The sequence below is a fragment of the Nicotiana sylvestris genome, chromosome 10, assembly GCF_000393655.2.
Source record: "Nicotiana sylvestris chromosome 10, ASM39365v2, whole genome shotgun sequence".
Lineage (NCBI taxonomy): Eukaryota > Viridiplantae > Streptophyta > Magnoliopsida > Solanales > Solanaceae > Nicotiana > Nicotiana sylvestris.
In genome coordinates, this window is record NC_091066.1 from 40,114,325 (window position 1) to 40,141,726 (window position 27,402).

Genomic DNA, 27,402 nt, shown 5'->3' on the forward strand with positions numbered 1-27,402 from the left:
CAAAAGGGCGAGTTGGTGGAGCAGCTTCGAGAAGAGCTGAGACGAAAGAGGCCGAGACCTTAGGGTGGAGGCAACACATGGACCGTCTCGCCTCAGAGAAAGATACACTTCGGGAACAACTAACTTCAATCGAACACCAACGCCAAAATGCAAAGGATGAAAACTTGGTCCGGAGTCGCAAAATTGAGGAGCTCGAAGCTAAATCAGACGCTGAGCTTGCGAAGGCCAAATCTGAGGCAGAGGCATTTGTATCCTCGTACTGAGCTGACGCCAAAGCTGCTAACACTTGGGCACAGGAGATCTCCATTGCGGCTGAAGCTAAGTTATCATGTGCTCTTGACCATGCCAGGCGATAGTCTCGGAGAGAAACTCTCGAGGAGGTGCGCGCTCGTGGCTTTGACCTTGTGAATATAAGGAATTCCATGTGAATATAAGGAATTCCCTTTATTCTTGCTTTATTTCCAATATGTATTGAATTCTACTTCGTCTTCATTTGTGAAAAGTTTTGATGTTACAACTTCAATGATCAAGTGAGCACTGGTTCGGACTCAGAATAAACCCTTGGGTTTTTTAGTGATCAGTGGGAGATCTTTGAACTTATAATAATAGAATACCTCTTAAGGTTTTTTGTTAATCCTCAAGCAATGCTTAAGTCAATTTGATGTGAGCCTGGGGTGATGGGACTCTTGAGTTCGAGTTGAGTGAGAGCAAGGTCTCAAACTCTACATGTTTCGGCCCTTAAGCTCTTTTTATATTGGCCCTTAGGATCTTTTAGGTCAGCCCTTAGGCTCTTTAAGTTGGGCCAATTTGGCCTCTAAGACGGCTATAATTTTCCCCTCTTTTCGGCTAAAAGACTTTGTGAAAATTTCTTTATGCCTTAGCATGTATTTTTTTACCCGTTGGGTTTTCGAAGGTTCAATCGATCGGTACCTTATTTGTAATCCATTTGTGTTACGATAATTTAACACCTCTCGAGGCTTTTCTGAAGGCTGATGTTATCTAAGCCTTTAAATTATTCGAGGGTTGATATTATCGAAGCCCTTTTTTATTTGATTTTGCCGAGGGTAGCCTGACTTAACCCGTTTTTTCAAAGTATTAGAAGGACTTTAACTTATGGCGGAAGTCGGTCGTATCCGAGCCGCATTATTTCGGTCGTAGCCTTTTTTTATATGACCGTAGTCTTTAATGTGGTTGTAGCCGTTGATATAGACGTAGACTTCGAGTATGTCTCTTGAACTTGTTTTCCGATAACCCTTCGAACTTGTTCAAAAGGTTAGTCCCCGAGTATGATGGCCTTGGCTTTTATGTCGAAAGGATGCCTTTTTGAGGTCTTATGAATTCAAGTTTAGATGACTCGACTGCGTTGACTATCGATGAAAGTCCCCGAGTATTCGAGATGTATTTGCGTTTTGGCCCTTGAGGCGTTTCTTGCAAAATCACAAGTATGATGTTCATATAGTAGAAAATTTCTTTGGGACAAAAAATGTTTTGATATAGAAAAAATGCTTCTTTGAATAATTGATACATGCGTACATGTTTTGCCGTCGTGGCATGACTCATCTGACCATTTGGACCATTACAAAGTTGTCCTATCGAGGCCCTCTTTGGCATGAAGTATTTTCCTTGAAAATATAATCTCCGAGGGTGATGACCCCCAGTATTCGAGGTTTATTAAAAAGAAGCCTTGGATATTGTTGAGTTCTCCTTAGGTAGCACATAGTTGTTGCCTCGTTAAAAACCTCACCGGTAAAACCCATTTGGGACAAAATCCGATCTAAGGAAAAAAGAGTGCAACGCGTGCTTTAAAACCTAAAGTCTTTGTGTAAAAAGGTGCTCTCAATGTCTTTGATTGAACACTTGGAATGAGTTAGTTTTAAATTCAAATGGACAGAAGGAGAAAGTCATACCTTAGCAGTAGTATTGTTTGAGTAGTGATACATTCCAATTGTTCGACAGTTGTTCGCCTCCCATCATGTCAAGTTTGTAAGATCCTTTACCGACAACTCCGAAGACTCGGTACGGTCCTTCCCAATTCGGGCCTAGTTTCCCTTCATTCGGGTCTCGAGTATTGAGGGTGACCTTCCATTGAACTAAGTCCCCGATATCGAAGTGTCGAAGGTTAGTCCTTCTATTATAATATCTCTCGATTCTTTGTTTCTGCACCACCATCCGAAGAAGTGCAACATCTCGTTTTTAATCTAATAGCTCGAGGTTGGTGTTCATAGCCTCGTAATTTGATTTCTCCGATGCATGTTGAAACCTGGCATTGGGTTCTTCGACCTCGACTGAGATTAAGGTCTCGGAGCCATATACTAAAGAGAACGGAGTAGCCCCCGTGATGGACTTCGATGTCGTTCGATATGCCCAAAGGACCTCGGGTAGAACTTCTCTCCATTTTCCTTTTGTATCGTCCAACCTTTTATTTAGGTTTCAAATGATAGTTTTGTTTATTGACTCAGCTTGTCCGTTCCCGGTTGGGTGGTACAGTGTTGATAAAATCCTCTCTATTTTGTGTGCTTCAAGGAACTCCATTACCTTGCTGCCGATGAATTGCTTGCCATTGTCGCATATGATTTCGGCAGGTATCTCGAATCGACACACGATAAGGTCCCAAATAAAGTCAATAACTTCTTTTTCTCTGACCTTCTCGAAGGCCTGTGCTTCCACCCATTTAGAAAAGTAGTCAGTCATAAACAAAACGAACTTAGCTTTACCTGATGTAGACATGTAATTTTTGACCCTCCCCAAGATTTTACACATTTTAGTGTTAAATATTTAGTTTAGGTCTAGTATAGCTATTTCAACTAGTTTTGACTCTTTTACTTTATTTTGTCACAAAAATAAAAATTACAAAAATATTTTTCTTTTATTTAGGTAATTGATATTTTATCTTGTTACTTTTAATTTATCTACCTTTCATAAAATTCAAAAATACAAAAGTAGTTCCACTTGTTTCAGGAATATTAGTAGTTTGGTAGGAATATTATTTTAATTTTTCAATGATTTTAATCTAATTTCATTTTTATCTTTTAGTATGATATTTGAAAAATACCAAAAATAGGCTTGTTTTAACGGTCAGTTTTATTAGTTATTTTACTTAAGTAGGATTAATTAGTAAATGAGGTAGTATTTTTATTCTTATCCAATGAGAAATAATAAAATTTGGGCTCATACAATCCATTTTTTAGGCCCAATTTTTGGATTAGCCCATTAAGCCCAATACCCACTAACCCTTCTCTAACCCTACAAACCAAAAAGAAGACCCCCCCAGTTGTTCTTCTTCTGAACCTAGAGGATCCCCGCAGCCGTTTTCCATTTCATTCTTCTACATAACCCCTGAACCTTAGAGAGAACCAGTCACCGCTGCCGTCTCATCTACAAGGTCCAGCCGTTCTTCATCTCTTCAACTCACAACCCCTACACACCCTTAGAACCAAAAAGCCCCAAAACGCCAATCTCTTTCACATAAAACCAGTCGTTTAGTCTCTTCCACCAACAACACCAGCCATTCCTCCATTAGTTAGGAATTCAAAACACGCTGAAGCAACAGTGAAACAGAAGCAACGAGATCATCTCCTTCACATCCAAAAAACCGCTGCCGCGTCCAGTCGCCCTAAGAACCGGTCGCCCACTCCCTGACCACCAATCACCAGTAGGCAGACCCCCTCATCTCTCACACAAAAGAGAACCCAACCAGCAGATATAAAAAACCAAAAAAAGCAAGTAACAGAGAAACAGAGGAAGGGAACGTCGAAAATAGAACAAGGGATTCAGGGGTTTTGGCTTTCATTCTCTGATTTTGTTTTAATTCATTGATATAATAAAATAATAAAAGAGATTTCAGTTGGTTTTATCTTCATTTTTTATTTCACACTAGAGATACATAAAGAAAATTTAGGCTACTCTTTGGGGTCTTAGTTCCCGAAATAGGTTGGAGTTGAAATGGGTGTTCGATCGTTGGAGTTGTCGTCCGAGGTGTGGTATGTTGGTTTCGTTCGGGTTGGATTTGATGTTTCAAACTTCATTCGTAAGGTCTATCTCTTTTCATTCCTTTTATTAATGCGTAGATACATTTCGTGTTCTCGTAAGTTTGAACCTACTATAATTTTAATCTTGGTTAGCCTTACTGTCATTTTGTTTAAGTTGTTCTTTGAATGGTTGAATTATATTTTATAATATCTGTTCTATACACTTGTAAATGAAAACATGAAGAGATTAGTTTGAATGGAAATGGCGTCACTTTGAAGTGTTGGGTCGGGAAAATAATCCATGAAAAATCGGATTTGGCTCTTGGTCATAAACTGTGAATCAAAATTTATATTATTTTATTTTATTCTTATTATTTTTGATCCCTAGTAGCATGCTAGACCGACCACACTTGGTTAGGCAAGCCTTAGGATTTTTATTGGATTTCGAGGTGAGAGGTCGTTCCCTTTAGTTAAATTTATCCGGGGAATGCCCCGAAGGATTTGTACATATTTTATCCTGGGGAATGCCCCTTAGTATTCTATAATTCGAAGCCGTGGTGAACATCATAGAAGAAGTAGCGTAGGATAATTTATGTCACGACCCGGATTTTCTACCCTCCAGAGTCGTGATGGCGCCTACTAATGTGAGCTAGGCAAGCCGACTATTGAACAAATTACCTTTTTACCCATTTTATACTCTTTAACAATTATAAAGCAATAACGTGTAAACAGCGAAAATTTCAATAAGTGGAAGAAATGCAGTAAACTATCTGAAATATGTATCTAATACAACTGTTTGAGCCTCAACCACCCAGGACTGGTATCAAAGTTTCACAGACGATCTAAGAATACTACATACAAAGTCTGAAAGATAAAAGATACATTGTTTTTGAACTAAAGAAATGAAACAGGAGTAAAGAGATAGAGGGAGACGCCAGGGCCTACGGATGCCAGTAGGACTACCTTGGATCTCCGCGTGGACTAAAGGCAGCCTCCCATTCTACGGTCCAAAAGCTGATGCTCCGGAGTCTGCACACAGTGCAGAGTATAGTATCAGCACAACCGACCCATATGCTGGTAAGTGCCTAGCCTAACCTCAGCGAAGTAGTGACGAGGCTAGGACCAGACTACTAAATAAACCTATGCAATTTAACTATATACAATGGAAAAGATGAACAGTAATATACAGTTAATTATAGGAGGGGTAACATGCTGCGGGGGAACTATCAATTTAGAATAGAAAGACAACAGGTAATTGAAAGAAACAACATATCACAGATATCAACAAAGAACCAGAATTCAGTAAGTGTACGGCATCACCCTTCGTGCTTTTACTCTCGACCTCACCAAAGCAGTCAAATAATGAAAATGTGCACGGCACCACCCTTCGTGATTTTACTCTCGTCCTCACCATATAATCAATGTAATCGGCACAAAATGGTACATCGTGCAGCACAACATCACCCTTTGTGCTTTACACTCTTTCCTCACAAATCATACACGACATCACACTTCGTGCTTTAACACTTTCTCACCAAAACAATACACGACATCACCCTTCGTGCTTTATCACTCTTCCTCACCCAAATAACAATCACAAACAATAGGGCAAGAGAATAAATGAAACTACAATAAGAATCCCGGCAAGGGAACAATAGCTCAAGAATCAAGTCCCGACAAGGGAACAACATCAAAAGAAATAATAACATCCCAGCAAGGGAGATAACATCAAAAGCAACAATATCCCGGCAAGGGAGTTAATATAATGATTCTCTTCTCTTTTTCACTTTTACTTCATAACTCACTTCACAACTTTGAGCCAATGCTCTAAAAGGTTCAATTTCCACTTATACTTTCACATTTCATTGTACAACTCGAGCAAACGCTCCTTAATGTTTAAATGTCACAATTACTTCCACAAATTTTGCCCAACAATAGAAATCATCATCAAAGCATGAATAATACAACGAAGCCATAATAAACACAATATAAGACTCACGGGCATGCTTGACACCAACGTATAGATACTCGTCACCATGCCTATACGTCGTACTTGACAAATACCACATAGCAAATAGGACTCGACTCTTAATCCCTCAAGCTAAGGTTAGACCAAACACTTACCTCGATGCCAGGAACACAATTCAAGTCTCTACTATCGCTTTACCTCTTGATTCTACCACCAATTTGTTCGTATCTATACACAAGTTACTTAATTACATCAATAAATGCTAAATGAATCAATTCTAATGCATGAAAATAAGTTTTCCAAAGTTTTACCCAAAAAGTCAAAATATCGCCCCCGGGCCCACATGGTCAAAACCCGAGGTTCGAACCTAACCCCGATTACCCATTCCCCCACGAACTCAAATATATAATTTGTTTTGAAATCAGACCTTAAATTGAGGTCCAAATCCCCAATTTTTGAAAAACCTAGGTTCTACCCAAAACACCCAATTTCCCCCATCAAAATCATTGATTTTGAGTTGAAATCATGTGAAAAGATGTTAATGATTGAAGGAAACGAGTTAAAATTGACCTACAATCAATTTGGAAGAAGAGTTATCTTTGAAAAATCGCCCAAGAGTGTTTTGATTTTGAAAGAGTGAAAAATGAATGATTTTTGGTTAAGTTATAAAATTGCAGGTTGTAGATGTCGCATTTGCGACCAGGGTTCGCAATTGCAAACCCAGACTTCTGCTAAGTTCGCATTTGCAAAGATGTTCTTGCATTTGCGAGTTGGGAATAGCGAACAACTTGTCGTATTTGCGACGACTGGCTAAAATAGGGGGGATCACATTTGCGATAAAATCCTCGCAATTGCAAGGTAGGCTGGCCTGGGCTACATTTCGCATTTGCGACATGGCTCTCGCATTTGCAAGCCAGGCTTCGCAAATGCGAAGCCTGCAGGCCTGCATTGAAACAACTGAAAACCTGCAATTCTCCAAGTCCAAAATTCACCCCGTGGCCTATCCAAAACTCACCCAAGCCCTCGGGCTCCAAACCACATATGCACACCAACCTAAAAATATCATACGGACTCGCTCGTGCATTCAAATCACTAAAATAACATCAACAACTATGAATTTAGCATCAAAATCATGAAATTTCTTAAGAACTCAAATTTTCCAATTTTCTCAAAAATGATCCGATTCACGCCATTTCAAATCTGTTTCTTACCAAAATTTACAAACTTATCTTAAATCACATATAAGACCTGTACCGGATGACGGAACCAAAATACGGGCCTGATACCATCAAATTTTAAACACCTTTCACTTCCAAAACTCGTAAACAATTCCAAAAAATAATTTTCTTTAAAAATTCATTTCTCGGGCTTTGGACCTCGGAATTGGATTCCGGGCATACGCCCCAGTCCCATATTTTCCTACGGACCCTCCGGGATTATCAAATTATGGGTCCGGATCCGTTTACCCAAAATATTGACCGAAGTCAACTTAAACTCATTTTAAAGGCAAAATTCATCATTTTTCACAGATTTACACAAAATGGCTTTCCAGCTACGCGCCCGGAATGCGCATGCAAATCGAGGTGATGCCGAAAGATGTTTTTAATGCCTCGGAATACAAAATTTACTTTTAAAACAAGTGATGACCTTTTGGGTCATCACATCATCTACCTCTAAAACAACCGTTTGTCCTCGAACGGACAGAAGAAGGAAGTACCTGAGTAGGGGAAAAGATGGGGATAACGGCTCCGCATATCGGGCTCGGAATCCGAGGTCGATGCCTCAACAGGCTGACCTCTCCACTGAACACGAATAGAAGGAAAACTCTTCGATCTCAACTGACGAACCTGCCGGTCTAGAATAGCTACCGACTTCTCCTCATAAAACAAGTCCTTGTCCAACGGGACAGTGCTAAAATCTAACACGTGGGATGGATCGCCGTGCTGAAACCACCTCTCCCACTCGATCAATAATCTGAAACAGGCCAATGAACCTAGGGCTAAGCTTTCCCTTCTTCCCAAATCTCATCATGCTCTTCATAGGCGACACTCGAAGCAATACCCGCTCACCGACCATGAATGCCAAATCACGAACCTTACGGTCGGTATAACTCTTTTGCCTGGACTGAGTTATACGAAGCCTATCCTTTATAATCATGACCTTGTCCAAGGCATCCTGAACCAGATCCGTACCAAACAACCGAGCCTCCCCCGACTCAAACCATCAAACCGGCGACCGACATTGCCTACCATACAAAGCCTCATACGGAGCCATCTGGATACTCGACTGGTAGCTATTGTTGTAGGCAAACTCTGCTAAAGGCAAAAACTGATCCCACGAGCCTCCAAAGTCAATAACACAAGCTCGAAGCATATCCTCCAAAATCTGAATAGTCCGCTCGGATTGCCCATCCGTCTGAGGATAAAACACTGTGCTCAACTCAAACCGTGTGCCCAACTCTCATTTAGCTGCTCTCCAGAAATGGGAGGTAAATTGTGTACCTTGATCTGAAATGATAGACATGGGCACACCATGAAGACGAACAATCTCCTGGATATAGATCTCAGCTAATCTCTCGGAAAAGTAGGAGACTGCCACAGGAATAAAATGTGCTGACTTGGTCAGCCTATCAACAATGACCCATACTGCGTCGAACTTCGTTTGAGTCCGTGGGAGTCCAACAACGAAGTCCATAGTGATCCTCTTCCACTTCCACCCGGGAAGCTCAATCCTCTGAAACAAACCACCAGGCCTCTGATGCTCGTACTTAACCTGCTGACAGTTCAAACACCAAGCCACGTATGCAACAATATCCTTCTTCATTCTTCTCCACCAATAATGATGCCACAAATCCTGATACATCTTCGCGGCACCTGGATGAATAGAGTACCGGGAACTAAGGGCCTCCTCTAAAATCAACTCTTGAAGCCCATTCACATTAGGCACACAAATTCGACCCTGTAATCTCAAAACTCCATCATCAACTAAGGTAACCTGCTTGGCACTTCCTTGTTGCACCGTGTCTCTAAGGACACACAAATGGGGATTATCATACTGCCGATCACGGATACGCTCCAATAAAGAGGAACGAGTGTCCGTGCAAGCTAACGCACGACTGGGCTCAGAAACATCCAACCTCACGAACTGATTGGCCAAAGCCTGAACATCCAAAGAAAGCGGTCTCTCACCGATCGAAATATAAGCAAGACTGCCCATACTGGCTGACTTCCTACTCAAGGCATCGGCCACCATATTGTCCCTTACCGAATGATATAAGATGGTGATATCACAATCCTCTAATAGCTCCAACCACCTTCTCTGCCTCATATTTAGCTCCTTGTGCTTGAACAAATACTGCAGACTCTTATGATCCGTGAACACCTCACATGCCACGCCATACAGATAATGCCTCCAAATCTTCAACGCATGAACGATGACTGCTAAATCCAAATCATGAACCGAATAGTTCTTCTCATGAATCTTCAATTGCCGTGAAGCATAGGCAATGACCTTGCCATCCTGCATCAACACCGCACCAAGTCCAATACGAGATGCATCACAATAAGCTGTATAAGGCCCTGAACCTGGGGGCAAAACCAACACCAGTGCCGTAGTCAGAGATGTCTTGAGCTTCTGAAAGCTCACCTCACACTCATTTGACCATCTGAACTGGGCACCTTTCTAGGTCAACCTGGTCATCCGGGATGCAATAGACAAGAACCCCTCCACAAACAGATGATAGTAGCCTGCCAATCCCAAGAAACTCCGGATCTCTGTAGCTGATGCTAGTCTAGGCCAGTTCTTGACTGCCTCAATCTTCTTCGGATCAACCTGAATACCCTCTGCGGATACAACATGACCCAGGAATGCAACTGAACTCAACCAGAACTCACACTTTAAAAACTTGGCATACAACTGACTATCCCTCACAGTCTAAAGAACTACTCTAAGATGCTGCTCGTGCTTTCCCGGCTACAGGAATAGATCAAAATATCATCAATGAAGACTATCACGAACGAATCCAAGTAAGGCCTAAACACTCGGTTCATCAAATCCATAAAAGTTGCTGGGGTATTTGTCAACCCAAATGACATTACCAGGAACTCATAATGCCCGTACCGAGTGCGGAAAGCTGTCTTAGGGACATCAGATGCCTTAATCCTCAACTGATGGTAGCCAGATCTCAAGTCAATCTTCGAAAATACATTGGCATCCTGAAACTGATCAAACAAATCATCAATCCTTGGTAATGGATACTTATTCTTGATTGTAACCTTGTTCAACTGTTGGTAATCAATACACATTCTCATCCATTCGTCCTTCTTCTTAACAAACAACACCGGCGTACCCCAAGGCAAAACACTAGGTCTAATGAAACCTTTTTCAAGTAAGTCTTGCAACTGCTCCTTCAACTCTTTCAACTCAGGCGGGGCCATTCGATACGGCGGGATAGAAATGGGCTAAGTGCCCGGAGCCAAATCAATGCAAAAGTCAATATCCCTGTCGGGTGGCATACTCGGCAGTTCTGAAGGGAATAACTCAGGAAACTTACAAACAACGAGCACAGAATCAATAGAAGAAATCTCAGCACTAGAATCACGAACATAGGCCAAATAGGCCAAACACCCCTTCTCGACCATTCGCCGAACCTTCATATAAGAGATAACACTGCGGGTAGAATGACCAAGAGTCCTTCTCTACTCTAAACGAGGTAAACCCGATAAGGCTAAGGTCACAGTCTTGGTATAATAGTCCAAGATAGAGTGATAAGGTGATAACCAGTCCATCCCCAATATGACATCAAAATCAACCCTGTCCAGAAGAAGCAAATCTACACGAGTCTCAAGACCCCCAATCACAACTATACAAGAACGATAGACTCGATCTACCATGATAGAATCACCCACCGGTGTAGACATATAAACAGGAGCACTCAAAGAATTACTAGGCATGACCAGATACAGTGCAAAATAAGTTGATACGTAGGAGTATGTAGATCATGGATCAAATAAAACTGAAGCATCTCTACTACAAACCAGAAGAGTACCTATAATAACTGCATCGGAAGCCTCAGCCTCGGGCCTGGCTAGAAGAGCATAACATCGAGGTCGTGCCCTACCACCCTGAACTACATCTCTGGGATGGCCTGCTGCTGGCTGGCCTCCACCTCTAACGGCCTGAGCTCCACCTCTAACACCTATACCTCTACCTCTAGCACCTCTACCCTCAACTTTAGCTGGCTGGGTGGGTTGTGGAACACTCGGTGCCTGAACTATGGCACGGGAACCCTAATGTTGAGAGCTACTCGGTGCTCGAGGGTAAAACCTAGCAATGTGACCCATATCACTGCAAGTGTAACAAGCCCTCGGTTGCTGAGACTGCTGACCCTGACGACCTGAATGACCACCCCGAAAACTCTGAAGCGGCGGTGCACTGACAGGGGCTGGTGGTGCACTGTAGGACTTTTGATCAGAATACTGCATATAGAAACCACGACCACCTAAAGCACCGTGAGAAACCTGAAGTGCTGACTGAAAATGCCTAGGAGGATAGCCTCTACCATACGAATCTCTGCCTCTAGACAAGGTACCACTGAATCTACCTGAATGACGAGGCCTCTTGTCAGACCCCGAACCACCTCCCTGCGATAGAACCATCTCAACTCTCCTATCCACATTGGCCGCCTTCTAGAAAGAAATCTCACTCCCAGTCTCCTTGGTCATCTGAAGTCGAATTGGCTGAATAAGTCCCTTAATGAACCTCCTCACTCTCTCTCTTGGTGGGAAGTATGATAAGAGCATGACAGGCCAAGTCGATGAATCTGGTCTCGTACTGTATAACAGTCATAGAACCCTACTAGAGACGCTCAAACTGCCTCCAATAGATCTCTCTCTGAGTAATAGGGAGAAACTTCTCCAGAAATAGCTGAGTAAACTGCTCCCAAATCAAATCTGGTGATCCAGCTGGTCTAGCCAAGCAATAATCTCTCCACCAAGTCTTGACAGATCCAGACAAGCGAAAAGTAGCAAAATCGACCCCATTGGTCTCCACTATCCCCATGTTCCTGAGAACCTCATGATAGCTGCCTAGATAATCTTGGGGACCTTAGATGATGCACCGCTGAAAGTAGTAGTAAAGAGCTTGGTGAACCTATCCAACTTCCACAAAGCATCGTCAAACATAGCTGCTCCATCACCAGTCTGAGCTACCACACCCGGCTGAGCTGCTCCAACTGGCTGAACTACTGGAGTCTGGAACTGGGGAACTACCTACTCCGGAGTGTGAGTAGCAGAAGTCTAAACTCCTCCTCCAGTCTGAGAGACGACTGGGGCTATAGGAAGCAAGCCTGCCCGGGTGACACTTTCCATAAGTCCCACTAGACGGACCAGAACATCCTGGAGTACGGGGGTAGCACAAACCCCTCTGGGACCTGAGCTGGGCCCACCGGAACTACTGGGGTCGGAACCTCATCATCAAAATCAACCTGAAGCTCCGCCACTGGTGCTGCTGCTCTAGACTGAGCTCTGCCCCTACCTCGGCCTCTATCACGGCCTCGACCTCGCCCTCTACCCCACGTGGGAGCTACTGCTAGGGGCTCGGGCTGCTGGTCAGTGGATGAGGAAGCATATGTTCTCGCCATCTGCGAAAGAACAGCGTAGAAATTCAATTAGCATTGAGAAACTAAACCGTACGACAGGAAAGAATAAATGTAAATTTTTTCCTAACTCTGTAGCCTCTAGGGCAAAAATACAGACGTCCCCGTACCAATCATCATACTCTACCAAGCTTGTCTGTGAACTGTGAGACCCATGTAACCTAGAGCTCTGATACCAACTTGTCACGACCTGGATTTCCCACCCCCGGAAGTCGTGATGGCGCCTACTAATGTGAGTTAGGCAAGCCGACTACTGAACAAATTACCTTTTTACCCTTTTTATACTCTTTAATAATTATAAAGCAATAACGTGTAAACAGCGGAAATTTCAATAAGCAGAAGAAATGCAGTAAACTATCTGAAATATGTATCTAATACAACTGTATGAGCCTCAACCACCTAGGACTGGTGTCACAGTTTCACAGACGATCTAAGAATACTATATACAAAGTCTGAAAGATAAAAGATACACTATTTCTGAACTAAAGAAATGAAATATGAGTAAAGGGATAGAGAGAGACGCCAGGACCTGCAGACGCCTGCAGGACTATCTTGGATCTCCGCGTGGACTGTAGGCAGCCTCCCAATCTACGGTCCAAAAATTGCTGCTCCGGAGTTTGCACACAGTGCAGAGTGTAGTATCAGCACAACCGACCTCATGTGTTGGTAAGTGCCTAACCTAACATCGGCGAAGTAGTGACGAGGCTAGGACCAGACTACCAAATAAACCTATGCAATTTAACTATATACAGTGGAAAAGAATAACAGTAATATACAGTCAAGTATGGGAGGGGTAACATGCTGCGGGGGAACTATCAGTTTAGAATAGAAAGACAACAGGTAATTGAAAGAAACAACATATATCGAATATCAATAAAGAACCAGAAATCAATAAGTGCACGGCATCACCCTTCGTACTTTTACTCTTGACCTCACCATAGCAATCATATAATGAAAATGTGCACGCACCACCCTTTGTGCTTGTACTCTCGTCCTCACCATATAATCAATGAAATCAACACGAAATGGTATATCGTGCGGCACAACATCACCCTTCGTGTTTTACACTCTTTCCTCGCAAATCATACACGACATCATCCTTCGTTCTTTAACACTCTCTCACCAAAATAATACACGGCATCACCCTTCGTGCTTTAACACTCTTCCTTACCCAAACAACAATCACACACAATAGGGCAAGTGAATAAATGAAACAACAATAAGAATCCTGGCAAGGGAACAATAGCTCAACAATCAAGTCCCGACAAGGGAACAACATCAAAAGAAATATCAACATCCCGGCAAGGGAGATAACATCAAAAGCAACAATATCCCGGCAAGGGAGTTAATATAATGATTCTCTTCTCTTTTTCACTTTTACTTCATAACTCACTTCCCAACTTTGGGCCAATGCTCTAAAAGGTTCAATTTCCGCTTATACTTTCACATTTCATTGTACAACTCGAGCCAACGCTCCTTAATGTTTAAATGTCACAATTACTTCCACAAACTTTGCCCAACAATAGAAATCATCATCAAAGCATGAATAATACAACGAAGCCATAATAATCACAATATAAGACTCACGGGCATGCTTGACACCAATGTATATATACTCGTCACCATGCCTATACGTCGTACTCGACAAATACCACATAGCAAATAGGACTCGACTCCTAATCCCTCAAGCTAAGGTTAGACCAAACACTTACCTCGATGCTACGAACACAATTCAAGTCTCTACTATTGCTTTACCTCTTTATTCCACCACCAATTCACTTGTATCTATCCACAAGTTACTTAATTACATCATTAAATGCTAAATGAATCAATTCTAATGCATGAAAATAAGTTTTCCAAAGTTTTACCCAAAAAGTCAAAATATTGCCCCTGGGCCCACATGGTCAAAACCCGATGTTCGAACCAAAACCTGATTACCCATTCCCTCACGAACTCAAATATATAATTTGTTTTGAAATCGGACCTCAAATTGAGGTTCAAATCCCCAATTTTTGAAAAACCTAGGTTCTACCCAAAACACTCAATTTCCCCTAAGAAAATCATTGATTTTGAGTTGAAATCATGTGAAAAAATGTTAATGATTGAAGGAAATGAGTTAAATTGACTTACAATCGATTTGGAAGAAGTGTTGTCTTAGAAAAATCGCCCAAAAGTGTTTTGGTTTTGAAAGAGTGTAAAAAATGAAAGATTTTCGGCTAAGTTATAAAATACGAGCCCGATACCATCAAATTTTAAACACCTTTCACTTCCAAAACTCGTAAACAATTCCAGAAAATAATTTTCTTTAAAAAATTTATTTCTCGGGCTTTGGACCTCAGAATTCGATTCCGAACATACACCCAAGTCCCATATTTTCCTACGAACCCTCCGGGATCGTCAAATCACGGGTCCGGGTCCGTTTACCCAAAATATTGACCGAAGTCAACTTAAACTCATTTTAAAGGCAAAATTCATCATTTTCACAGATTTACACAAAATGATTTTTCGGCTACACGCCCAGACTGCGCATGCAAATTGAGGTGATGCCGAAAGAGGGTTTTAAGGCCTCGAAACGCAGAAATTACATCTAAAATTTAAAATTTTAATTTTCCTTCTTTTAATTTTCTTTCATTTAGGTGGGGACGACCTCGAGCCTCTTTTGTGTTTATTTTCCTTTTCTGTGATTTTACCTTAATTTGAATGCTTTTAAAGCCAACTAGATCGAGTACGCAACCGTGACTTTCACGGGACTTGGGGAGTGCCTAACACCTTCTCCCCGAGTCAAATGAACCCCCTTACCCGAATCTTTGGTGCAGACTTTTTTTGGAGTACAAAGTGGTTTAAAAGGATTTTTTTTTAAAAACGATGACCTGGCACATCAAAACCAATGTCAGGTGGCGACTCTGAAAAATCCTTTTGAACACAAATTTATCACTTTTAATTAAAATCCCTTTTTGAGCTTACAAACCCTTTTATTATTTTTAAGAGGGTTAAGTGAGGTTACAAAAAAGGGGTATGACAGCTTTGGCGACTCTATTAGGGATTTGCAAGTTCGAGCTGATACTTGATCTTGTTGGCTTTTAGGATATTCGATTGAGGTGTTTGTTTTCTTTATTTGCTTTGTTTATTTAGTTTGTTTGTCTTATTTACCATTTTGTTGCTTATTTGTTTATCGCTTTTCCTTATGTGTTTACCGCTTTATAACTGTCATCATTTGCATAACCATAGATCTTCTTTCAGCAACAAGTCTCGGAGTGCGCGTCACGTGCATGAACTCTTTGTTGAGTCACCCTTATTTTAGGAGGGGGCCGTCGGACGTATGGAGTGGGTGGAAAGCTTGAGCAGCCACCATCGACCATACGCTCCTCCGATTTGCCTTGTTAGTGAACCCTAAACTTAGGTCAGCCTTTAGGTCATTTTTATTTGCATCATGTCATTTAGATCTAGCAGGGCTCGGTCTCAGGTACCGTGTCCCTTTGTATGAGGCCTATCCAAATTTTGTCAAAATGGGTTCGTGGCCCAAAATGACATTCAATCATCTCTATGAGTGACATGCTGCATTCTTTAAGAGTAAAAAAGTCATTTGGCGGACCAATAATGGTTGAGGGTATATAGATGAAGCAAGTAGGACCCAATTATATTTTTCTTTCACAACTTTTTCAAGAAAAAATCAAAAAATGAAAATTAAAAAATGCAAAAAGATTTTGCGGTTTCCCATCTTTTTCCAAAAATCAAAAAAAAAAAGTTGAAAAAATATGGTTTTTCCAAATTAGTTGTAATTTTTTTAAAAGCTTTCTCTCATGTCCAATCTGCCCGAACTACGCATACCTGATTTTCGTCTTTCGGGCCGGGATACGTAGGCAGCCCACATAGGGTTCGATCTTTCTAATGAGTCTTAGGTTCTTGGCTTCACGGGGTCTTAGCCAAATCTTGCATGTTTAGCCATATTTGGCCACATCGGTCGTTTTTTGCAGAATAGGGCTATTCTCTCAAAATAGTTTGTTATCCCGTATCTTAGAGTCTTGTGTTTACAACAAGGTGTACTTTCAGTTTTAAGGTCCATTCCTGTTGAATTTGCATGTCTTGCCACTTTTGGCCACATCGGCCATTCTTGCAAAATGGGATCATTTTTGCAAAAGTGGTTCATTGACACATGTCTCAGAATCCTGAGTTCGCAACTAAGTGTCCCACTACCTTAAGGTCCATCCTTTTGAGTTTGCATCTTTAGCCATTTATGGCCATATCGGTCATTTTTGCAAAATAGGGCATTTTTGCAAATTAATTTTGGGCCATGATATTGGGAGTTTGAATCCATATAAGCCTTAGTGAGGCATTTTCAATGTCTATGAGGTCAATCTGTTGAGTTTACACTTCTAGCCACTCTTGGCCACATAGGTTAGTTTTCACAAATAGCCCAATCGTGTCTTGCATGTGTCCCATAAGAGGTGTTGTGGCATCGCATAGTGTCTTGAGTCGCTAACTCTGTTTGGTCTTATTTTTCTCATTCAGGTATGGATCAGTGTACCATAGCTCGAGCATGACAAATACCCTAGGACCACTGCATTCAGGAGCTGCTTAAAGATACTTTTATGTTTTGAGTCTGTCATTCATGTTGTCTTTTACTTTGTAGTTTTGTACAGTAATATCGAGTCTTTTGTTATATTACTTCCCATTTTGTATTTGAAAAATCAATTTTTTTTTGAAATATCCAAAAAGATTTTTTATTTTTTAGTTTATTTTATCCATTACTTTTCCAGAACTACGCTTGATCTGATTCATGAGGGACATAATACGTAGACAACCTACATAGGGTTCGATCGAATCATTATTAAAAAAAGAGGAAAAAAAGAAGGAAAAAAAAGAGAAAAGTTGTGGGATGTGAGAAATGAGAGGAAAGAAAAGAGTGACAATTAAAAAGAAAAGAGAGGAAGGAAAAGGAGCGAGCCAAGAAGTGCTAGAAAAGAAAGAAAAGAGAAAATTGAAATGAACAAAATTGGGATGATGCCAAATGACCTTATGACCCTCGAACCAATTCTAGAACCGTTAATTGTTGCTAGGGGTATTGCACGCAATGTGATATTTCTATCTGATAAATGCCCTAACGCTAACATGTTCGCTTTGTTTCGCTCCCCTTTGTTACTTTCATTGTTATTATAACAGAGGGTGGTTAGTTTGTGGCACTTTGGCGAGTCATCTGTACAACACAAGGTCAAAGAGCAAGGTAGACATGGCTAGCAAAGACTTGGACATAGGAGTTGTTGACCCGTCGAGGGAGTTTGCGGAGACGGAGTTTGAATTGAAAGAGGAGGTCCAAAGGTTGTAACAACAGATGGCAGAAATGTATCAGTCATGGATCAGGGGGCATCCTCCACCTTCATTCCCCACTAACTACACTGAAAACCCTGCAACTATCCCACCACTATCACAAGCCCAAGTTCTCACTACCGTTGATCTTTCCCCTCAACATGCACCGGGCTTTACCCCTTACCACAACAACCCTAACACTTCCTCCCACCTTTTCCATGCTCGACTAGCCAAAACAACCTCATACCCTGCTCCGACATCTGCTCATATTTTTGTACCCCTTACACAAGCTACCCTCCATCGATCCTCTAGTGATCCTGTATTCCAAGCTCCAGATACCCAATACTATGCCCCGGAACCCACCTTTAAAGTACCAGATCTTTACTCCTACACTCCTTACTTTGAGCCTCATGTTGAAGTTGAGAAACAACCCAAGAACGCATGGCAAGAGGAGATATTTAGGAAAGTAAAGAGTCTGGAGAAATCATTGAGAAACATGCAAGGGTTAGGAAGCTAGATGAGTGTGGCTTATAAGGATTTGTGTTTGTTCCCTGATGTCCAACTGCCCACCGGGTTCAAGATGCCCAAGCTTGACTTGTATGACGGACATGGGGATCCTGTAGCTCATCTGAGAGGTTATTGTAGTAAAATGAGAGGCGCCGGGGGAAAAGACGAATTACTAATGGCGTACTTCAACCAGAGTCTAAGTGGAGCAACTTTAGAATGGTATACCCGCCAGGACGCCAGCAAGTGGTACACATGGGACTATTTGGCTCAGGCCTTTACTCGACATTTTCAGTACAACATAGATATTGCCCCGGATCGCCTGTCCTTGGCCAAGATAGAGAAGAAACCCAATGAAAGTTTCAGGGAATATGGTTTCAAATGGAGAGAGCAAGCCACACGAGTTAATCCTCCGATGGAAGAAGATGAAATGGTCGAGTACTTTCTTCAAGCTCAAGAGCCTACTTACTTTGGGCATTTGATATCGCCTGTGGGTAAGCCTTTTATCGATGTGGTAAAAATGGACGAAATGGTAGAAGATGGGCTGAAGTCAAGCAAGATCATGAGCTATTCTGCCTTAAATGCCACAACACAAGCAATTCAGAACGACATAGGAAGCTTGCCGGGTCAGAAGAAAAATGATGATGTTGCCATGGTTGTCTCTGGATCATGACATGGCCCCACGGGTATGCCTCCCCAATATGCTCAGCCTCGACCCCAACCCCAACCCCAAACCTATCCCCGAGCTCCACAAAATCTACCTCAGTATTATCCTCCAAACAATGTCCGGTCATCTGTCCAACCACTGGTTCACTCCTTACGGCGAGCGCCAGCACCGCATAATACATTCTTGCCTTCACAACATTCCCGAGCACCTAATAACCCTAGAAAATAGGGGCATAGAGGGTAACAAAGGCAAAGAAGTAGTTTCACTCCTATCGGAGAATCCTACACAAACTTGTTTGAAAAGTTAAAACAATATGTCCTGATTGAGCCACTCCTTGGCTATACTTCGAACCCATATGCAAAAGGTTTTGATCCTACTGTATGGTGCATGTACCACTCTAATGTCCAAGGGTATAGCATTGAATATTGTCATGCTTTGAAAAGGGAGATAGAAAGAATGATTCAAGAAGGGATAATTGTGGTCCAGGACAGTGACATCCAGAACATCGCATAGAATCCCTTACATGCACATGATTATGCATACTTGTCTTCTGGTTTATTTTGTTGTCATTACATGATTATGCATACTTGTCTTCATCTCTTCAACTCACAACCCCTACACACCCTTAGAACCAAAAAACCCTAAAACGCCAATCTCCTTCATAGAAAACTAGTCGTCCACTCTCTTCCACCAATAACACCAGCCATTCCTCCATTAGTTAGGAATTCAAAACACGCTGAAGCAACGGTGAAACAGAAGCAGCGAGATCATCTCCTTCACATCCCCAAAAAAGCTGCCGCCTCCAGTCGCCCTAAGAACCTGTCGCCCACTCCTTCACCACCAATCACCAGCGGCTAGACCCCCTCATCTCTCACACAAAAGAGAACCCAACTAGCGAACATCAAAAACCAGAAAAAGCAAGTAACAGAGAAACAAAGGAAGGGAATGTTGAAAATAGAACATGATATTCTGGGGTTTTGGCTTTACTTCTCTGATTTCGTTTTAATTAAATGATATAATAAAATAAAAAAAAGAGATTTCAGTTAGTTTTATCTTCATTTTTTATTTCACATTAGAGATACATAATGAAAGTTTAGGCTATTCTTTGGGGTCTTGGTTCCCGAAATGGGTTGGAGTTGAAACTGGTGTTCGATCGTTGGAGTTGTCGTTCGAGGTGCGGTCCGTTGGTTTCATTCAGGTTGGATTTGTTGTTTCGAACTTCATTCATAAGGTCCATCTCTTTTCATCCCTTTTATTAATCCATAGATACATTTCGTGTTCCCGTGAGTTTGAACCTACTATAATTTTAATCTTGGTTAGCCTTACTGTCATTTTGTTTAAGTTGTTCTTTGAATGGTTGAATTGTATTTTATAATATCTATACACTTGTAAATGAAAACAAGAAGAGATTAGTTTGAATGGAAATGGCATCACTTTGAAGTGTTGGGTCAGGAAAATAATCCATGAAAAATCGAATTTGGCTCTTGGTCATAAACTATGAATCAAACTTAATATCATTTTATTTTATTCTTATTATTTTTGATCCCTAGTAATATGCTAGACCGACCACACTTGGGTAGGCAAGCCTTAGGATTTTTGTTGGATTTCGAGGTGAGAGGTCGTTCCCTTTAGTTAAATTTATCCGGAAAATATCCCGAAGGATTTGTACATATGTTATCACGGGGAATGCCCCGTAGTATTCTGTAATTGGAAGCCGTGGTGAACATCGTAGAAGAAGTAGCGTAAGATAATTTACAACTTTAATTTTCCTTCTTTTAATTTTCCTTCTTTTAATTTTCTTTCATTTAGGTGGGGATGACCTCGAGCCTCTTTTCTGTTTATTTTCCTTTTATGTGATTTTACCTCAATTTGAATGCTTTTAAAGCCAACTAGATTGAGTACGCAACCGTGACTTTCACGGGACTTGGGGAATGCCTAACACCTTCTCCCCGAGTCAAATGAACCCCTTTACCTGAATCTTTGGTGCAAACTTAGTTTTGGAGTACAAAGTATTTTAAAAGGAAAAACTATTTTTTATAAAAACGGTTACCTGGCACACCGAAACCAATGTCAGGTGGCGACTCTGAAAAATTCTTTTGAACATAATTTTATCACTTTTTAATTAAAAACCCTTTTTGAGCTTACAAATCCTTTTATTATTTTTAAGAGGGTTAAGTGAGGTTGTAAAAAAGGGGTGTGACACCTGGGGCCGTTGGTAGGGGCCGACGATATCCATTCCCCATTTCATGAAAGGCCATGGGGACTGAACTGAGTGAAGTTGTTCTTCGGGCTGATGAATCATCGGTGCAAACCTTTGACATTTATCACATTTTTTGATAAACTCCTTAGCATCTTTTTCCATGTTATCCCAGTAATACCCCGCTCTAATAATTTTGCGAATGAAAGACTCGGCGCCAGAGTGATTCCCACAAGTACCTTCATGAACTTCTCGTAGAACATAATCGGTGTTCCCCGGCCCTAAACATACCGCTAATGGTCCATTGAATGTCCTTTTGCATAACGTTCCATCTTCATCCAACGTGAACCTAGCAGCCTTGGTTCGCAGAGCCCTCGACTCTATGTGATCCGATGGTAGCTTTCCACTTTTCAAATACTCGATATACTTATTCCTCCAATCCCAAGTCAAACTTGTAGAATTTATTTCAAGATGACCCTCTTCGACCACAGATCTCGATAATTGGACGACGGTCCCCGGGACAATATCATTGTCTTCAACTGATGACCCCAAGTTGGCGAGTGCATCAGCCTCACTGTTCTGTTCTCGAGGCACATGGTCTAGAGTCCACTCCTTCAAGCGATGCAAGGTTACTTGTAATTTGTCCAAATATCTTTGCATCATATCATCTCGAACTTCAAAACTTTTGTTTACTTGATTTACGACCAACAGGGATTCGCACTTGGCTTCAATGACTTCTGCCCTTAGGCTTTTGGCTAACTCGAGACCTGCAATCATGGCCTCATACTCGGCCTCATTATTAGTCAACCTAGAGGTTTTAATAGATTGTCTAATAGTACTACTTGTTGGTGGTTTCAAAACAATGCTGAATCCGGATCCTTTCACATTTGAGGCACAGTCCGTGAAAAGGGTCCATATCCCCGATGATGTACCCAATTTTAGCAGAAGTTCTTTATCCACTTCGAGTACGAGGGTCGGCGTAAAATCGACCACGAACTCAGCTAAGATTTGAGACTTGATAGCTGTTCGGGATTGATATTCGATATCGTACCCACCAAGTTCGACTGCCCATTTGGCCAATCGGCCTGATAATTCGGGCTTATGCAAAACATTTCAGAGAGGATAAGTGGTTAATACACATATTGGATGACATTGAAAATATGGCTTTAACTTTCTAGATACACTTATTAATGCAAGTGCTAATTTTTCTAAGTGAGGGTATCTAGTTTCAGCATCTCCCAAAGTTCGACTCACATAATAAATAGGGAATTGCGTACTTTGCTCTTCTTGAACTAGTACTCCACTTACCGCTATCTTGGACACCGCCAAATATAAGTAAAGTTTTTCATCAACCTTCGGGGTGTGAAGCAAAGGTGGGCTCGATAATTACCGTTTTAAATCTTCTAAGGCTTGCTAGCATCCCGGGATCACTGCGAAATCCTTTCTTTTTTTGAGCAAGGAAAATAACCTATGACTTCGATCTGATGACCTCGAAATGAACCGACCCAAGGCAGCTATTTGTCCTGTTAGCCTTTGCATGGCTTTCATACTATCCACGATTATGATATCTTCGATGGCCTTGATCTTATCGGGGTTGATCTTGATTACCCGATTAGATACCATAAAGTCGAGGAACTTGCCCGAGCCGAATCCGAAGGCACATTTTTCTGGGTTAAGCTTCATGTTGTACTCCCTCAAGATTTTGAATATTTCCTGTAAATGAGTTAAATGGTCCTCTGCGCGTAGGGACTTGACCAACATATCGTCGATGTAAACTTCCATCGATTTACCTATCTGTTGCTCAAACATTTTGTTAACTAGGCGTTGGTACGTAGCTCCTACATTTTTAGCCCAAAAGGCATTACGTTGTAACAATAAGTTTTGAACTTAGTGATTAAACGAGGTCTTCTCCTGGTCCCCCGAGTTCATCTGAATCTGATTGTACCCAAAGTAGGCATCAAGAAAGGTAAGGATCTTATGGCCGGCCGTGACATCGATCGTGCGGTCGATGTTAGGCAATGGAAAAGAGTCGTAGGGCATGCCTTGTTTAAATCCTTATAATATACGTACATTCTAAGTTTGTTTCCCTTTTTAGGAACTACGACCATGTTGGCTAACCACTCAGGGTATTTTACTTCCCGAATAGACCCTATTTTAAGAAGTTTGGTTACCTCATCCTTTATGAATGCATGCTTTACCTCGGACTGGGCCCTTCTCTTTTGCTTCACTGGTTTGAACCTGGGGTCGATGATTAGCCGATGTGTTGTTATTTCCGGTGGGATCCATGTCATATCTAAATGGGACCAGGCAAATCAAATCCATATTATCGATAAGAAATTGAATGAGTTTTTTTCTGAGTTCGGGGGTTAACCCCGTTCCCAGGTATACCTTTTTCTCGGGCATGTACTCGATCAATATGACTTGTTCCAGTTCCTCGACCGTTGATTTGGTTGCGTCTGACTCTTCGGGAACAACGAAGGTTCGAGGAGTAAGGAAATCCTCTTCTTCTTCTTCGATTACCTGTTCCTCCGGCTCAATCTGTATGGGATCGGTGATTGCTATTTAGATGCCTGTTTATCTTTGGCCCCCGATTTTTCGAGGTCGAAGGCATTGGTATCGACATCACTTCATCGATTGCAAACATTTCCTTTGCAGCGTGTTATTCTCCATAAACTGTTTTCACACCATCTCTTTTGGGAATTTCATCATCTGATGAAAGGTTGAAGGTACTGCCTTCATGTTGTGGATCCATGGCCTCCCGAGAAGTGCATTGTACCTCATGTAGCCTTGACATGGAATTTTGTATCTTGGATGGTCCCGGCCACATTCACTAGTAGGATTATCTCCCCCTTTGTTGTTTCGCTTGCCATGCTGAAGCCGTTTATGACTCGAGATGTAGGCATACTTTGATCCTGTAGGCCGAGCTGCTCTACGACCCTCGATCTGATTATGTTTGCTGAGCTACCTGTATCCACTATAACATGTTTAACTTGAATTTTATTTAACAAAATAGAAATTACCAAGGCGTCATTGTGCAGCTGAGATATGCCTTTCGCTTCATCGTCGTTGAACGATAGGATGCCCTCAGGCACATAGCTCTGAGTCCGCTTTTCTCTGGTGATCGACAAATTGGTGCGTTTGAATATAGGCCCTTGAGGAACATTGACACCACCAACAATCATATGGATTACATGTTGCGGTTCTTCCTACTCATTTTTTGTTTGCATCTCTCTCCCTGAAGTGGTTCTTAGCTCGATCAATGAGAATCTCTCGAAGATGACCCTCATTGAACAATCGACTACCTCTTCCCTCAGCTGCCTGCAGTCTTCGGTCTTGTGCTCAGGTGTGCCATGATATTTAAATATCAAGTTTGGATTCCTTTGAGAAGGATCGGTTTGTATCGGCCTGTGCCACCTGGTATCTTTGATTCTCCCATTAGCTGACACGATCCCCGATGCATCTACGCTGAAGTTATACTCCAACAACCGAAGTGCTTCACCGAGGTCGGTATATTTGTCAAAACCATTCTGACTCATGAGTCCCCGGGAGCTTTGACCTCGATCATTTCTTCGATCATTCCGAGGAGCATTACGCCCCAAACCGTTGTTTCTCCGATCGACATACGGCTGAGACCGTTCCTTGTTTGATCTTGATTCCCAGTCTGTATCCCTCGAGGGCTTAGCTTCCAATCTATTATGATGAACTGAAACTGAAGGGGCTCCCAACTGGTCGTCCTCGACTCTAATCTTCGATTGGTAACTATTATGTACGTCCAACCACGTCACAGCTAGATACTCGATCCGATTCTGCTTCAATTGTCGAGAAGCGATCGAACTCCGCTCATTCAAACCCTTCATAAAAGCTTGTACTGCCCAATCATCCGAGACCGGTGGTAATTCTATTTGCTCCATTTGAAATCGGGATACGAACTCCCTTAGCATCTCATCGTTCCTCTGCCTTATCTGAAAAACTTCTGATTTCCTTGTCTCCACCTTTATGGCCCCGACGTGTGCTTTTATGAAGGTTTCTGATAACATAACAAACGAATCGATAGAGTTCAGGGGAAAGTTGTGATACCAAATCATGGCTCCCTTAGACATTTCAGCAATACTGATTCGATCTCATCATCATTCAAGTCGTTTCCTTTAATCCCGCAAGTATACGAGGTAATATGTTTGTCAGGATCGGTTGTTCCATTGTATTTAGGTATATCAAGCATGCGAAACTTTTTTAGGAATGGGCTTCAGAGCCGCACTCGGAGGAAACGACTTTTGTATGAACTTTTTGGCATCCAAACCTTTCAAGACCGGAGGTGCCCCCGGTATTTGATCCACACGGGAGTTATAAGTCTCCACTTTTTTGTCATTATCCCTAATCTTCTTTTCCTCGGACTCGATTCTCTTGGTGAGTTTCTCGAGCATCCTCATAATTGTGGGATTAGTCCCCGAGCCGTTAGCGCTTGATCTTTCCGGTATCGGTTTAGTACGTCAAGTGTTTCCTGGTTCGACTATACTTGGAGTTTTGTGCTGACTTTGAAGTTGGGCGATATCAATCTGTTGAGCTTGTAACATCTCGAATATTACTTGGAGGCTGACTCCCCTGTCTCATATACCCTGTGTTCCTTAGCTACCAGATCTGACTTCCCTACATACACTTGCTCCAGGGTTTGCGCCTAGATTTGCATTCAAAGCAATGTGTGAACTAACATCAACTGGTTCCACATTTGGCACTTCCCCAGGGTTTATTGGTGGTACATCGATCCATGGAGCAATTACGTTGTCATTTTCTCCGTGGAGCCCAAGACCGTCGTCACCGTGTATAGGCGAATTCTGCGAGTTTGACATGTTTTATCCTGAAATCAAAGAATCTTTGACAAGAACAAGTGCGAAAAATAACATGTGTTATCAGAATCAGTATCGAAATAAACACTATTATCTTTAGTTCCACGGTAGGTGCCAAACAGTTTACCTCGAAAATATGAGTAACAATTAAACTTGATTTGTGGTTTTAAGGATATGTGATTTAGTTCAATACTAATAATAACCAAGAAGTATAACGTATAAATAAAAGAAATAAGTAAAACAAACCAGTATGCTAGACAGTCTCGACCTGGAGTTAGGTGGCCTCGAGGTTGATTAAGAACAATAGAATAAGAACAATCAAGTAAAAGGACGATTCTGATGAAATATGAACCAGAAAGTAGAAGAGTATATGCTTTACTAATGATTGACGATCTTTACAAATGATTGTGGTCCCCTTTATATAATAGGGGAACCCTAAATAAGGTACATTTCTATTTACAGTAAGGAATCTTATTGGGACAGTTGTCTAACCGCCTAGTATGGATTCGTACTAGGCTGTACGAATAAATTCTGGAATTTACGCCACAATCTTGGGGACGTGGCTGGAATCTTGTCCTTCTGTAGCAAACTCATAATGTCACCATCTTAGAGTTGGTCATACTTGACTCTGATGTTCCTCGAGCACTTAGATCTTCGAGCCTCTTATTCTGCCTTCAAGCCCGAGCTTGGTTTATATCGAACTTTTGTCCTCGATGCGACCTCTCGAACCTACAAAATCGGAGGCATATGATTTTGACCGGATACAAAAATACTAACATATAAACTTGTGTTAGTAATTATTTATCTCCGTATGAAAATTATAAAAAAATATCATTATATTAAAACAATAAAATTCTACACAAATGAAGTGGTAGAATGATCATTTACTATATTTATGTCCAGGAAGTTCCAGGACAGTCGTTCCCGAGTCAATGAATTTAGCATGCTGCATGCCTAACAAAATTCATATAGTGCCAGCTTGACCTCAAGAAGCAAGATTTTCCAGGAGAAGAGCGAGCAAAAATTAGCCACGCAAACAGACTGCGTATAAATAGGAGCGTATTTACGGCAAGGGATATAAGTTCACAACTTCATATTAGAGGCGGAGCCAGAATTTAAATTTTAGGAAAATTACCAGTTATATCCATTTATTAGCAGCTCATTATAAAAATTGGCCAATTGATAAAATATTACTAATATTAGCCAAATTAGCCAAATTAGCCAATTAGCTATTTGTAGCAAAAAAATATCAAATTTTTACTTTGTTTTGAGTGAGTGCTATTGGAATAGATTGGGC

General features: G+C 41.5%; 1 protein-coding gene across 1 annotated transcript; it reads left to right on the forward strand.

Moving 5' to 3' along the window:
- Positions 1-18,413: 18,413 nt before the first annotated feature.
- Positions 18,414-19,073, forward strand: LOC138879222 (uncharacterized). Its single transcript, XM_070158821.1, has one exon. It carries the CDS (start codon positions 18,414-18,416, stop codon positions 19,071-19,073), a length of 660 nt encoding a protein of 219 aa, XP_070014922.1.
- Positions 19,074-27,402: the final 8,329 nt, after the last annotated feature.

Bases quoted from the DNA above. Each gene is read 5' to 3' on its own strand.
- LOC138879222 (XM_070158821.1), top strand. From the start codon at position 18,414: ATGAGTGTGGCTTATAAGGATTTGTGTTTGTTCCCTGATGTCCAACTG.